The 14162-nt window shown below is 44.0% G+C and overlaps 3 protein-coding genes across 7 annotated transcripts in view; 2 read left to right on the top strand and 1 right to left on the bottom strand.

The window, feature by feature from the left end:
• The window catches only part of LOC139530259 (receptor-type tyrosine-protein phosphatase eta-like), a 33845-nt gene extending 26190 nt beyond the window's left edge, over positions 1–7655 (top strand). For 2 of the 4 annotated variants that reach the window (XM_071326494.1, XM_071326498.1), the window contains 8 exons: positions 317–407; positions 554–644; positions 920–993; positions 2865–2999; positions 4222–4338; positions 4857–5017; positions 5394–5529; positions 5729–7655. In XM_071326494.1, coding sequence (XP_071182595.1) covers positions 317–407; positions 554–644; positions 920–993; positions 2865–2999; positions 4222–4338; positions 4857–5017; positions 5394–5529; positions 5729–5887 — 964 coding nt within the window. In that variant the 3' untranslated portion in view covers positions 5888–7655. Of the gene's footprint in view, positions 1–316; positions 408–553; positions 645–919; positions 994–2864; positions 3000–4221; positions 4341–4856; positions 5018–5393; positions 5530–5728 lie in introns of those variants that run through there. The other 2 variants (XM_071326496.1, XM_071326497.1) reach the window with 2 other exon arrangements.
• Positions 7656–8066: 411 nt separating this feature from the next.
• On the top strand, positions 8067–9057 carry LOC139530260 (gamma-crystallin M2-like). The gene is made up of 3 exons (XM_071326499.1): positions 8067–8161; positions 8358–8597; positions 8773–9057. The coding sequence occupies exons 1-3, from the start codon at positions 8129–8131 to the stop codon at positions 9055–9057; spliced, it is 558 nt and encodes a 185-aa protein (XP_071182600.1). The 5' UTR covers positions 8067–8128.
• Positions 9058–9236: 179 nt separating this feature from the next.
• The window catches only part of LOC139530258 (cadherin EGF LAG seven-pass G-type receptor 1-like), an 84918-nt gene continuing 79992 nt past the window's right edge, over positions 9237–14162 (bottom strand). For both annotated transcript variants that reach the window (XM_071326492.1, XM_071326493.1), the window contains exons 32-35: positions 14027–14161; positions 13611–13826; positions 13040–13376; positions 9237–12931 (exon numbers count right to left, since the gene is read on the bottom strand). In XM_071326492.1, the coding sequence (XP_071182593.1) occupies positions 12907–12931; positions 13040–13376; positions 13611–13826; positions 14027–14161 (713 nt within the window). In that variant the 3' untranslated portion in view covers positions 9237–12906. The remainder of the gene's footprint in view (positions 12932–13039; positions 13377–13610; positions 13827–14026; position 14162) is intronic.

Here is a 14162-nt window from a genome sequence, read left to right as displayed (position 1 = left end):
GAGAGCAGTATATCTTTCTCGAAAAGCTTCTTCCAGTTCGTGGCGAGTAATCCCATTTCTGATGTCCAGAAGTTATTTTCCGTCATAGGAGATGGTAGCAGCAACATTATCTACAAAATAAGTGAAAAAAACAAGTTACAAACAACGCAAAAAAATGTATGGACACAATTGGTTACGGGCATGTAAAATGTCAGCCATCTTCTTCGGCGCCATCTTAACAATTTGACACATTGAATGATGCAACAGGTAGAGTTGCACACAGTTTCTTGGTGTCACTCGTGTTTGTGTTAATGCTTTTCTCCTGTGTCTCTATTAGCAGAACCGTTGTTGTGAGGGTGGAGGACTATGAGGCTTATTACAAGAAGCAGAGAGCAGACTCCAACTGTGGTTTCGCTGAGGAGTTTGAGGTAAAATATTAATCTATTTCTTCGTTCATACACATATTTTGGATGTTCCATCGGGCATCAGTTGATGTTCTGTATTCTGTAAATATGCCTGTGTTTCTTTGTAAGCAACTCGTTCCTGGTTGCCTAATGTCTCCCTCTCCCTCTAGGACCTGAAGCTAGTGGGAACAGCCCAAGCAAAAACCAGCGCTTTGGCCATGGAGAACAAGTCTAAGAACCGCTACAACAATGTGCTTCCCTGTGAGTCAACCATGATCCCTGACCCCTGTCTCCATAACAACGACCCCTGTCCCCCTGCCACTGCTTACCATAGCTACCATAGCTTATCATATCTAATCCTCCATCCTCATTTCCATACAGAGTAACTCCTTTGTTTATTCAATAGCTTAGCTGTTTATTCAAGCAAGCATTTACACTAGAGTGGTTGGGAGCATGATGCTTTGTCTCTGGGCAGAGTGACAGGAATTCTCTTTCAGTTCTATCAATCCTCATTGCTCCTCTTTCCCACATCCCAGATGATTCCTCTAGAGTGAAACTGTCCATCCATGGAAGTCCATTTGACGACTACATCAATTCTAACTACATCCCGGTGCGTACTGACCCATCATCATCACCGCTATCATAATCAGCTTTCTCTGACCCTCTCTGATTCAGCTCTGCTCTGGGCTTATTTCACAAAGCAGGATCGATATAGCTAGATACAGTGGCTTGCAAAGGTATTCACCCCCTTGACATTTTTCCTATTTCGTTGCCTTACAACCTGGAATTTAACTAGATTTTTTGGGGGGGGTTGTATCATTTGATTTACACAAAATTCCTACCACTTTTAAGATGCAAAATATGTTTTATTGTGAAACAAACTTGAGCGTGCATAAGTATTCACCCCCCCAAAGTCAATACTTTGTTGAGCCACCTTTTGCAGCAATTACAGCTGCCAGTCTCTTGGGGTAGGTCTCTATAAGCTTGGCACATATAGCCACTGGGATTTTTGCCCATTCTTCAAGGCAAAACTGCTTCAGACATTTACATTTACATTTAAGTCATTTAGCAGACGCTCTTATCCAGAGCGACTTACAAATTGGATGGGTTCAGCTCCTTCAAGTTGGATGGGTTCCGCTGGAGTACAGCAATCTTTAAGTCATACCACAGATTCTCAATTGGATTGAGGTCTGAGCTTTGACTAGACCATTCCAAGACATTTAAATGTTTCCCCTTAAACCACTCGAGTGGTGCTTTAGCAGTGTGCTTCGGGTCATTGTCCTGCTGGAAGGTGAACCTCCGTCCCAGTCTCAAATCTCTGGAAGAGTGAAACAGGTTTCCCTCAAGAATTTCCCTGTTTTTAGCGCCATCCATCATTCCTTAAATTCTGACCAGTTTCCCAGTCCCTGCCGATGAAAAACATCACCACATCATGATGCTTCCACCACCATGCTTCACTGTGGGGATGGTGTTCTCGGGTGATGAGCGGTGTTGGATTTGCGCCAGACATTGCGTTTTTCTTGATGGCCAAAAAGCTACATTTTAGTCTCATCTGACCAGAGTACCTTCTTCCATATGTTTGGGGAGTCTCCCACATGCCTTTTGGCGAACACCAAACGTGTTTGCTTATTTTTTTCTTTAAGCAATGATTTTTTTCTGGCCACTCTTCCGTAAAGCCCAACTCTGTGGAGTGTACAGCTTAAAGTGGTCCTATGGACAGATACTCCAATCTCCGCTGTGGAGCTTTGCAGCTCCTTCAGGGTTATCTGTGGTCTCTTTGTTGCCTCTCTGATTAATGCCCTCCTTGCCTGGTCCGTGAGTTTTGGTGGGCGGCCCTCTCTTGGCAGGTTTGTTGTGGTGCCAAATTCTTTAAATTTTTTAATAATGGATTTAATGGTGCTCCGTGGGATGTTCAAAGTTTCTGAGATTTTTTATAACCCAACCCTGATCTGTACTTCTCCATAACTTTGTCCCTGACCTGTTTGGAGAGCTCCTTGGTCTTCATGGTGCTGCTTGCTTGGTGGTGCCCCTTGCTTAGTGGTGTTGCAGACTCTGGGGCCGTTCGGAACTGGTGTATATATACTGAGATCATGTGACACTTAGATTGCACACAGATGGACTTTATTTATCTAATTATGTGACTTCTGAAGGTAATTGGTTGCATCAGATCTTATTGAGGGGCTTCATAGCAAAGGGGATGAATACATATGCACGCACCACTTTTCCGTTTAAAAAAAAAATCTTTTTTTTTTTTAAAACAAGTTATTTTTTTCACTTCACTAATTTGGCCTATTTTGTGTATGTCCATTACATGAAATCCAAATAAAAATCCATTTAAATTACAGGTTGTAATGCAACAAAATAGGAAAAATGCCAAAGGGGATGAATACTTTTGCAAGTAACTTATATTAACACTCGAAGTATTTCGATAGTGCTTGTTGTAGATGCTTACGTTCTGGGTCAATATGTTCCCACTGCCAGGGTTACAACTCCAGGAAGGAGTTTATTGCGGCCCAGGGTCCTTTGCCCGGCACTGTCAACGAGTTCTGGAGGATGATCTGGGAGAAGAACGTCCAGACTCTGGTCATGCTGACACGCTGTAACGAACAGGGACGAGTGAGTACACACACACACACACACACACACACACACACACACACACACACACACACACACACACACACACACACACACACATACGCGTGCACATGCACACACATTTAGTGTATTGGAAAGGGGATGTAACCAGCCAAGCTGCGTCTGTCTGCAGAATATATAGTCATCTACTCCAATGCTCCTTCTCTGGTTCAGGTTGTTGAAGCGCTCCAGACTGCCTTTTAGTCACTGCAGACCTCTCTATATGGTGTCAAGCTAGTCTTGAATGCACCAAAAATGTAATTCAGGCATTCCACCATAGCCGGATCTCAGCCAGAGAAGGTTAGCCCTTTCACGTCTGGGGGCACATCCATTTAAAAGGTGTCACCCTACAAATACGTTGGTATATAGTTAGACCAGAAGCTAACACACACACACACACACACACACACACACACACACACACACACACACACACACACACACACACACACACACACACACACACACACACACACAGACACAGACACAGACACAGACACACACACACACACACACACACACACACGACAGCACACTACCAGATTCAGGGCCGGATCGGTCTCGACGCCAGTCGTCAAGCACAAGCTAGGACGGTGACCAAAATGAAAATATTTACACAGAAATTGCAAAAGGCATGCCCAAACAAGAGTATTTACACTAACAAACACTGTCAGGCCACCAGTCCGAAAGGCTAACCTGTCCACCTCTCTCCCACTAAGTGCCTAACCCACACACCTGTGCAATCATCAATTATCAAGGGCTGCTTTCAGTACGGAATTTTTTTTTGTGGAACGTTCAATTAAATGGAAACTGTACTGAACAACTAGATGAAAAACGGGGAGCATTGTCGTCTTCTTCAAAATTGGGTTGCCTATGGTTAGTAAATGGCTTTAAGCAATATCACTATCATCTAGTGACCACAATAAATGAATGACACACACAATTTGGTTTAGGACTCGCAGGAAGAGGTAAATCACCAGTATTAGTGTTGCGCTTTTTTCAAACACAAAAGAAGAAGAAAATGTACTACTTTAAAATGGGGATAGCCTCAATGGCACAGACGCCTTAATGGCACAGATACAAAGATGAGTCCTCTATCTAACTCTATGGAAAGAAGTCCTGACCCACATGTCCTCACACTAAGCTACCACAATTCATAACAGCACACCTGTCTCTCACCCACCCACCTCTCTCCGCTAAGGTCAAATGTGAGGAATACTATCCATCTGAGACCAAGCACTTTGAGAATATCACCGTGACAACCACCTCTGAGATCCCCCTAGAAGACTGGACCATCAGGGACTTTGACATAAAAAATGTAAGTTGCTGTGATAACAGAGGAGGCTGGTGCGAAGAGCTATAGGAGGACAAGCTCCTTGTTATGGCTGGAATGGAATAAATGGAACGGTATCAAACACATCAAACATATGGAAACCACATGTTCGACTCCGTTCCATTCATTCCCGAGTGGCGCAGCAGTCTAAGGCACTGCATCTCAGTGCTAGAGGTGTCACTACAGTCCCTGGTTTGATTTCCAGACTGTATCACATCCAGCCGTAATTGCGAGTCCCATAGGGCGGCGCACAATTGGCCCAGCGTCGTCCAAGTCTGGCCGGTGTAGATCGTCATTGTAAATAAGAATTTGTTCTTAACTGACTTGCCTAGCAATTATTTTTTTTTTAAATGTACAATTGTTTTTTGAAAGGAATTTTAGCAGATGTCTTCTGATTCAACTACGACTCTGTTAACCGGATCCTGCAAGGGGTCCTTCATTACATGTCATGCATTCCTTAGTGCTTATCGGTAAGTGTCCCTGTGTTTGTGATTGGCTGACAGGTGAAGACGGTTGAGACACGCTCAGTACGTCACTTCCACTTCACAGCCTGGCCAGACCACGGCGTCCCCGAGACCACCGAGCTGCTCATCAACTTCAGACACCTGGTCCGAGAACACATGGACCAGTACTCACGCCACTCCCCCACCGTCGTCCACTGCAGGTACACACACACACACACACACACACACACACACACACACACACACACACACACACACACACACACACACACACACACACACACACACACACACACACACACACACACACACACACAATGTGTGTATCTTAGTTAACTTCAAGAAGCATTATTCGTTTAAGTCAATTAACATTAGTTCTCTCTCCCTCTTGCTCTCTCTCTCCTCTCTCTCTCTCTCTCTCTCTCCTTTCTCTCACTCTTGCTCTCTCTCCTTTCTCTCCCCCTTGCTCTCTCTCTCCTCTCTCTCTCTCTCCTTTCTCTCCCTCTTGCTCTCTCTCCTCTTTCTTCCTCTTGCTCACTCTCTCCCCTCTCTCTGTCTCTCTCTCTCTCCACTCAGTGCGGGTGTAGGCCGTACAGGCACCTTCATAGCCATCGACCGGCTGATCTTCCAGATAGAGAGGGAGAGTATGGTGGACGTGTACGGCACCATCCACGACCTGCGCATGCACCGGCCCCTCATGGTGCAGACAGAGGTCAGTCACTGCCTACACTGGTCTACATTTCAGCATGTTTCTGGGTTTATTACAGGCCTACTGTACAATACGTCACTGTGGTTAAAAGTGGAAGTTATGCTACGGGTGCTTATGTGGTCACTAGGTAAAAATGTTTTGACATCTGAACGGTCAAGTTTGCTTCATCCTAATTGTAGTACATTGTGTTATTGTCTTACAGGAGCAGTATGTGTTCCTAAACCAGTGTGCCATGGACATCATCCGATCCAGAACTGGAACCAACGTGGATTTAATCTACCAGAACACGGCTGCGCTCACCATCTACGAGAACGTAGAACCCAGGAAGGATCCATCTAAGAATGGCTACCACAACGCGTAGAGGCCTCTGGTCCACTCATTCCTCTCTCTATTCCTCCCCAGTCTTCCTCCACTCCCCTCCTCCAGTATCAGCCAGACAAGGCCTGTAGAGACGAGCTTAGGAAAGGGAAAGTCTTTTTTTTCATAGACTCTCACTGTATTTATTGATCTAGTTTTTTGTAGTATTTATTTGTTGTGGAAGTAGGAAAAATAACAAGGGAGGTAACTGTTCAGAGGAACAGACGCACAATTTTCATCCAAAGACCAACAATGGAATGTACATACAATTATATTTTAGAGATGTAATTCTTATATTTCCATATTTTTATATTGCTGATACTTTGAATGTCTGCCTGCTCTCTTATTGTGATTGTTGTAGTATTGCCAATATGTTAAGAATACTTGCTCAGGTAATATATGTGAAAGGATGTGTGGTTATACTGTGTGAGATGTAAATGAATACAAAGATATATATGCACTGTATATTAATATCAAATTAAATGCAGATCTCGTGTATTGTTAAATGGGCCCAATGTTGTGGTTGCCATATATCTCCATCTTTAGGTAGGGATTAGCACCCAACATGACAATTATCCAACAATTTAAAAAAAAAACTACAAAACAAAAACTCTCCTCTCTTCTGTGCCTTGATGTGCCCTCCCGAGAGTTTCCACTAGGTGGCGCAATTATATTGTTCTTTATGTACAATGACAGGACAAGCACAATACACAGTTTTAGAGGTGGAAAGGAGAGCTACTCCTGGCAATAGGCCTATACAAATAGTATCTAGTATTAGATATTTAAAGTCAAATGTTACACTTTCACTCCAGAGAATTTGGATATCTCAACGAGTTTTAAAACGAGGAGTTTCGTGAGAACCTTTGGGTTTTTATGCGCTGTTCTGCGTAAAGCACTGGATGCATTTACGTTTTTACACTGTAGCTTTTTAAATTCTCCAATAGCTGTCTAAGGCTGGTGTACATATTCTTGAGGTGATCATGAGTCATGATTGAGAAACTGCTGTGCGAGCCTGTGGCACTCCTGACTGTTGAAACCCACTTTGTGCAATGCGAAATCACCATTCACAAAACCTCAGTCTGGCTCATCTCTCACCCTCAAAATACTCATAGGTTACGCGTTGTGAAATGTTTCCCTACTGCTTGTTGTTGACCTGCTGTATGTTTCATAGAAAGGGGCTCATGTAATGCTTTGCTTAATGTCTATTGGTGATGTTTCTATCATAGAAGCAGGAAAAGGATTGCAGTCATTGGGACGGCAGTTTTCCATGAGACAATTTGCCCTTTTTGGAAATATGTGGTTATATATACATGAATTCATGGGCCCTGTCCAGAAACAACCTGTACTCCCTAGATCAGAAAGAATTGGATTGGTAAAAGCAACATGGTAGTGGCTCTATCTAGCTTTTCCGATAGTGATATTCTTGGTGGATTCTTTTTGTCAAAACTACATAAATATCTATAAATGGCTTGGGAATAAGGGGTGTTTCTGGATATAGGTCATAGATTTACAGGTCAGCTGTGGTTGAATTTAAAGCCACTCTCCTGATATTGTTGTACTGTCTTTGTATCATAATGTACATTGCTGACTCCGCAAATAGTCTTCCTCAGAGTTTTATGGAGTGGTGTAGGAATTGTGTTACAATGCTGTGTGATACACTATGTGATGCTTGCTGGTACAATGCAGAGGAGGAAAAGGTAAAGATGTTCTATTTGTATCCTTCCGTCTGTCGATCCTGGGATTAAAGATGTTGCACTCTTTTCTCTCTACAAGTGTCAGCTTCTCTGTTTCACTATTTGCCCACTATGTCCATAGCGTTGACTGAGACAACAGCCCAAGCTTTTGTTCAATTAGGCCACACTAACTGGGATAAAATACTTCAATAAAAGATTCATTGAAACAAGCAACAAACTGTAACATTTGTGTTGAATTCTTTGAGGTAAGCACTAGAAAGTATAATTTGCAAATTCCTCATGAACATCGGCTAAAACGGGACGAGGGTAGGACTGTTTATTGTTAACCCTTTCACAAAGGGTCATTGTTACTTTGTTCCGAGAGAAACGGCATTTTAAATTTATTTTGATGGAGCCATGTCCCTAGACAAACCGCAGTGCTCTATGGGCCTCTAGGCCATGTTGCTGAGTCAGGGGTTAGTACAATGTGGCCACAGGTATAAAAAGAAAGGTTTTAAACAGGTAGGATATCAGTTCCACATCAAGAGCAGCAGCAGCAGCACAGAGACAAAATGACCTCCACCGGCATGAACATGAACAGCAAAGTATATTTTAGTGCATATAAATATACATTTTCCTAGATTGTCAGACTAAGGGCTCTCTTGTACTCTAGTGTCAGAGCACAAGACAACCTTAATTGCAGAAACCTGATTAATAGTGGGATTGGGCAAGGCCCAGAACGTAGCAATGTGGTTTTGTACGTTTGAATGGTTCATAAAAAGGATTCCTGCTTATTTTCAGGTCACCTTCTACGAGGACAGGAACTTCCAGGGTCGTTCCTATGAGTGCATGAGCGACTGCCCTGACATGTCCTCCTACCTGAGCCGCTGCCAGTCCTGCAGGGTTGAGAGCGGCTGCTTCATGGTCTACGACCGCCCCAACTACATGGGAAGCCAGTGGTTCATGAGGAGGGGAGAGTACTCTGACTACCAGCGCATGATGGGAATGAACGACATCAGATCCTGTCGCATGATCCCCATGGTAAACCCAATAATATTTCGTTTGTAGCATTTTATGGCGTTGATTTCTGAGAAACATACACCTGTGTCCATTCCTCAATATGTCTACAATCTATGATGCTACATTACACATTTTTTCAGGAAGTTCCTGAGCTGTGCAGATTTCTCACTAAAACATGTTGTTCATCGTGTTACAGCACAGAGGATCTTTCAGGATGAGGATCTACGAGAGGGAGAACTTCGGAGGTCAGATGCACGAGATGATGGACGACTGTGACGACATCATGGGTCGTTACCGCATGAACAACTGCATGTCCTGCAACGTGATGGACGGCCACTGGCTCATGTACGAGCAGCCCCAGTACAGAGGCAGGATGATGTACATGAGGCCTGGAGAGTACAGAAACTTCAATCAGATGAGCATGGGCTCTATGGGCATGAGGTTCATGAGCATGAGGCGTATCAATGAGTCCTGTTACTAGATATTGCTTTACTAATGTAAACAAGAGAAGCCATTGAATAAAATGTATATAAAAACAAAACAAATCTTGCATATTTCTATTTGACCCTTTACCCAAACACCTTTGAAAACATGCAAATATGTCATAAACCTACCAATTCTTAATGACCCAAGAATTACATAAAACACTAAACAATAATACAAAAATCCAAATGTGGTTTATTTTACTGTTCCTAGAGTCTGATTTCCAGTGTCTTTTCACAAAAAAATAAATATATGCATATTACAAAAACAATAACTTAAGGTTACTTTCGTTACCCCGGTTCTCTGATAATATGAGTGAGATGTATCACATATGGGGATTCGCTGAAGGCGGATCACTATGAAGAACTAATCACAGGAGGCAGACAGGTCAAGTGGCGAATGAGATGAGCCCTCCCTCCTTATAAGGCGCCACTCGCCCGCCCTCTGGTCATTCTCAAGCATGCCTCTATTCCTTGCGAGCAGAGAAATGCGGTGATATATCTCACTCATTATCAGAGAACCGTGGTTACAAAAGCAACCTTAAGTTCTCTTTCAAATACTAATGTTGATGTATCACATATGGGGAATCTTTGCCAACTCCCATATCTCAGACAGGCTCTCTCCGAACCCAGGGTAATCCCAACTGCATTACCCCGCAGAGGCTCTGACACTGAGGATAGTACGCCCCAACGTAGGTGCAGTGACATCCAGTCAGTAAAACCTCAAACATATGACGGGCGGCCCGACATGTCGCATTGCAAATCTCTTACAAATGAGATGTCTGTGAAGAGTTCCCAAGAGGTAGCCATACCTCTCTCTGGTAAAACCAGCCCTCAGAGGGCTGTAAACCCTTGCTGTTATAAGTAAATATAAAAGCCTCCACTATCCAAAGGGAGGCAGGGAAAACAGAGGCAGAAATGGAAACACTATCGACAGGAGCTGAGGTTCTATGTTCAGCAGCGTTAACGTCATGGTAACGTCATGAGAACGATTAAGTAGAAAGACAGGATTCTAGTTGTGCTGAGGGAGAGCTTCAGGAGCGGTAGTAATTCTTCAGCAAGGAAGAGAGGTGAGAATGACCGGTGTTATTCTTCTTCGATGGGGTTTAACGGAGGTTGGCATCCAATGTTAATGGTGCATTACCGCCACCAGCTGGATGGGGTATTGAATAAGAAACTAAAAAAACATTGCGGGAAAGGGGGAAAACGACATCATACAAAATACAAAAATGAAACACGTCAACTAACAAAACCCATCCCACTTCTTCAATCACAGTTCACTCCAAAATACATCCCTGCACAGGCTCAGGGACCTGCGACGGCTTCACCGACCGGATTTCACGAAGACCCCAAAAACGTTCAGCTGCATTCACAATGATTCCAATTTTCCTAGACTTTTTCTCCACCTTCTGCTGTACAGTTTATGGCCATTGCAATAAATAATACAAAGTCCACCTTTATAACATGTAACATTTCATGATCCCTCGGTTGATGAGAAACCTTGGTCTTGGTGGCTCTACCACCATTGTTTCTTCCCCGCCACTCACTCCTTCCACTCTTCTCACATCCTCAAGACAGGAGACACGCTGGACACTCCTTACTTTGGACACCTTATTCTCCTTCACCCTAACAGGGCATTCCAGGAATTCAGGCTCATGTTCACCTCCACAGTTGCAGCATTTCACTTCACCTGGCATACGATACTCTTCCCTTCTGCACACACTTGACCCATGACCAAATCGTTTACATTTATGACACTGAAGGGGCTTGTGCACAACAGGGTATCTCATGAATCCTGACTTTATATGAGAAGGGAGAGACTCCTCATCGAAGAACAGTGGCATGGATGAAGTGATTTTATTTTCTCCGTCCACCAAACAGGTCAGTCGACGTGCACCAACCACTCCATCGATGTCGTCAGTAACATCTTCTGCCTTTAGTTCTTGCTCCACCCCAGAAATAACCCCCTTGATAGGCGCCCTGCTAGGAAAATCCATACAGGAAACATTCCACTCCGATATCTGTTTTAGTCTTAAAAAACGCTCAGTGGACACACAAAGAAATCTAAATAAGCCCACTTCCTGTGACTCTCACCAACGCCACACTTTCCTCTAACACATTCTACATTTTCCTCGAGATGTTACATATATTTCCCAAGTAGCATTGATCTAAAACCCTCAATCTGACTAAAAACGAGTCTAGGGATTTCCTATTTTACACCACAACTTTACTTCTCTTGTTTCCCCATCTTCTTCACAACTGTAACCCACTCATTCTCACTTTCTGTGCTATTAGCTTCACCCGATGCACTAGCAATTTCAAACAAAACCTCAGTTTCCGCCATCTTCTCCGCATGTCCTCTCCTCTCTCTCTCTTCTTCTTGTTCTACACCGGCGTCTCGTCAGCATCCTTCAGACATCAGATTGACCGGTGGCCAGCGAGTTGCGCCTTATAAGGAGGGAGGGCTCGCCTGTGTCCGACAGACGTTGTGTGATTGGTTCTTCGTAGTGATCCACCTCCAGTGAATCTCCATATGTGACACGTCGAAAACAAGTACTTGAAAGAGAACAGATTTATAGAGACATGACTCGTCTGTAAACACGAAACAGCGGAAGGAGAACAGAGGGATGAAAGTATCATTAAAGTAGACCGTAGTGGTTCCCTTGCATTTAGACACTATGCTGTGCGGTGGCAGGGAGAAAGGCACGCTGTTGATACTTAAAACGACTACTGTTTCCTTGGAAATAATACTGTTAACTTACTATTCTAATTGAGTTGAAAATCAGAATACAGACATGTTACTGGCTGAACTTTTACAATGCTCTATGGCTTGAGGATCTCCGGAGATGCGTACATGGAAAGATAAAACGATAAGAATATAAAAAGGGTTACAATGACACAACGTGCTAAGTTAACAATCAAAAGGCACACACCTTAGTGCTTCTACTAACCATTCTAGAGTAGCAATTTATTTCTACATATTACTCTGATGTTGACTGGAACTTGTAACGCAAGTATTACGGTTTCAGTGCATTTTTCTCATTCAAAGTCATTCAGCGACCAGGACTTGATTTAGATACCATTGGAATGGACAAGACCTTCACTCTAATACAGAGATGAACGCACCTCCCTATGTTACAATTACTACTTCAACATGGCTTTTGGTCAGCTACACTTACTATGTGAGTGTTTGAATACTTTAAAAATCCCATTCTTATCAGCAGAATATTTTCAGACTGGGAGTACTTTAGATGCTGTGGATTCTTAAAAAGGTGGCAAATTCGTAAAATATCCGTAAAAAACATTGTTGACTGTCACATGATGTCCCAAAAATATCATATTACAATAATAACACTTACAATGTACAAATTAGTTATTCCTGTCCTATAAACAAGTAACAAAGAAGAAGGAAAAATATCTACAAGATAATTACACAGACCAAAGGCATTGATTTGCTTTTTTGATGTTTCTGCCTCAGCTGGGCACTTAGTGAGGTTTTACTGATTCACATCTTGGCACATCTGATGATAGAAAAGTCTCCAATCCCAACCTGCTGTCTGATGCCGCCTGCACTGAATAACTACAGACAGCGCCACTTGGTGGCCGTGCCGTGAAGTGCATTGTTTTGTTTTTCCAACTCACTGCTGCATACTGGGACATGTAGTTTTCACTCTGTCCTGTGTCCTTTTTCCCTTGGGCAGGCAACTGTCTGCGGTGACACTGATCTCCATATGAGTTTAGGGGTCCTGTGGCCTACTGGAATGGGTCATAGTGACCCTTGAATCCCACATATGGTATTAGCGCAGTAGCCCCTCTTCCTTGGTTGTCTACCTGGAATTCCATCCAGGTCAGATTGAGGTTTCGTTGCTACCACTGTTGAGAAAGACAGAGAGAGTTTTTAAAGTCAGAAAGGGATTGACGTATTATCCAACACATCTGTTAGACATGCAACATGGCTGGCAGGATCTCGTGACCACTCACTCTGAGTCCGAGTCTTGGGCGTATTGAACCCCGTTGACGCCATTGACCAATGGCGACATTGTCGCGCTCGTCGTTGTCATGACAAACCCGTTGCGCAGCGCCCGTGGAGACAACGGAGGGCGCGGAGGCACGGGTGGGCGAGGTGGGGGTTTGATGAGGACCCGGTTGCCCCCGGTTACAGCGCAAAGACGGGGGGAGACGGGAGACGGGGGGACGGGGACTGGGGTAGTTCTGGGGGAGATGGTGGGGGGGTTGTAGTCGCTCAATTTCTCCCGCAGGCGATTCTTCATGTTCTTGTCAGTCAGCGGAGGGTAAGTGATTTTGTTTTTCAGAATGCCTGACAGAGGATGCAAACACACGCACACAAAGGGTGAGTGTACAGACCACAGTCAGTCATGCAAGCAAACACACACAGAGACACACACACACAACTTATTTGGATAGCAAAACATAACACAGAATGTTGACATGGTGATTCAATCACACAATTCATTTGATTTGGGACATTCTTGACAAAGGTCAATTATAAATGGCTTGAATGGTCAGATCGGAGTCTGTCTCTCTCTCTCACCCCTTCTCTTCTCTGTCTGGTTGCTGTCAGGTGAGCTGGGAGGAGCACTACCGTTCTGGGAGGGTGACTCCCCATTGACTTTTTTGTCCTGGTGGAGCTTCACGTTGACCTTGGTCTCCATACGCAGCGTCTCCAACCCGCAGGGCTCCTCGCTCTCACTGACAGTCGGCGGCTCAACTGGCCAGTAAGGCTTCATGTGATTGGCCGCCGTATCCACTACAAAAGTAGAAAAATAAACCGTTTATACCGAGATTCGCCTAAAAATGAATCTGAGATTTTATGTCATATAGTTCTATTGAAATCCATTTGTGTGTGTGTGTGTGTGTGTGTGTGTGTGTGTGTGTGTGTGTGTGTGTGTGTGTGTGTGTGTGTGTGTGTGTGTGTGTGTGTGTGTGTTTGAACGTGAGTCCCGTTACCTTTGGGTGTTCTGTGCTGGGGCGGTCTCTCGTTGTTCCACCTATGTTTGCGGCTCCCTCTGTCATTATCACTGTCTGACGAGGCGTAGGAGCTACTGTGCTCATCCACCGAGAGCTCGCTGTCCGAGTCCGAATC

This window comes from Salvelinus alpinus, chromosome 9 (assembly GCF_045679555.1).
Source record: "Salvelinus alpinus chromosome 9, SLU_Salpinus.1, whole genome shotgun sequence".
Taxonomy (NCBI): domain Eukaryota; kingdom Metazoa; phylum Chordata; class Actinopteri; order Salmoniformes; family Salmonidae; genus Salvelinus; species Salvelinus alpinus.
Note: the sequence above shows the minus strand (reverse complement) of the source record. Positions and strands in the feature narration are given on the sequence as shown.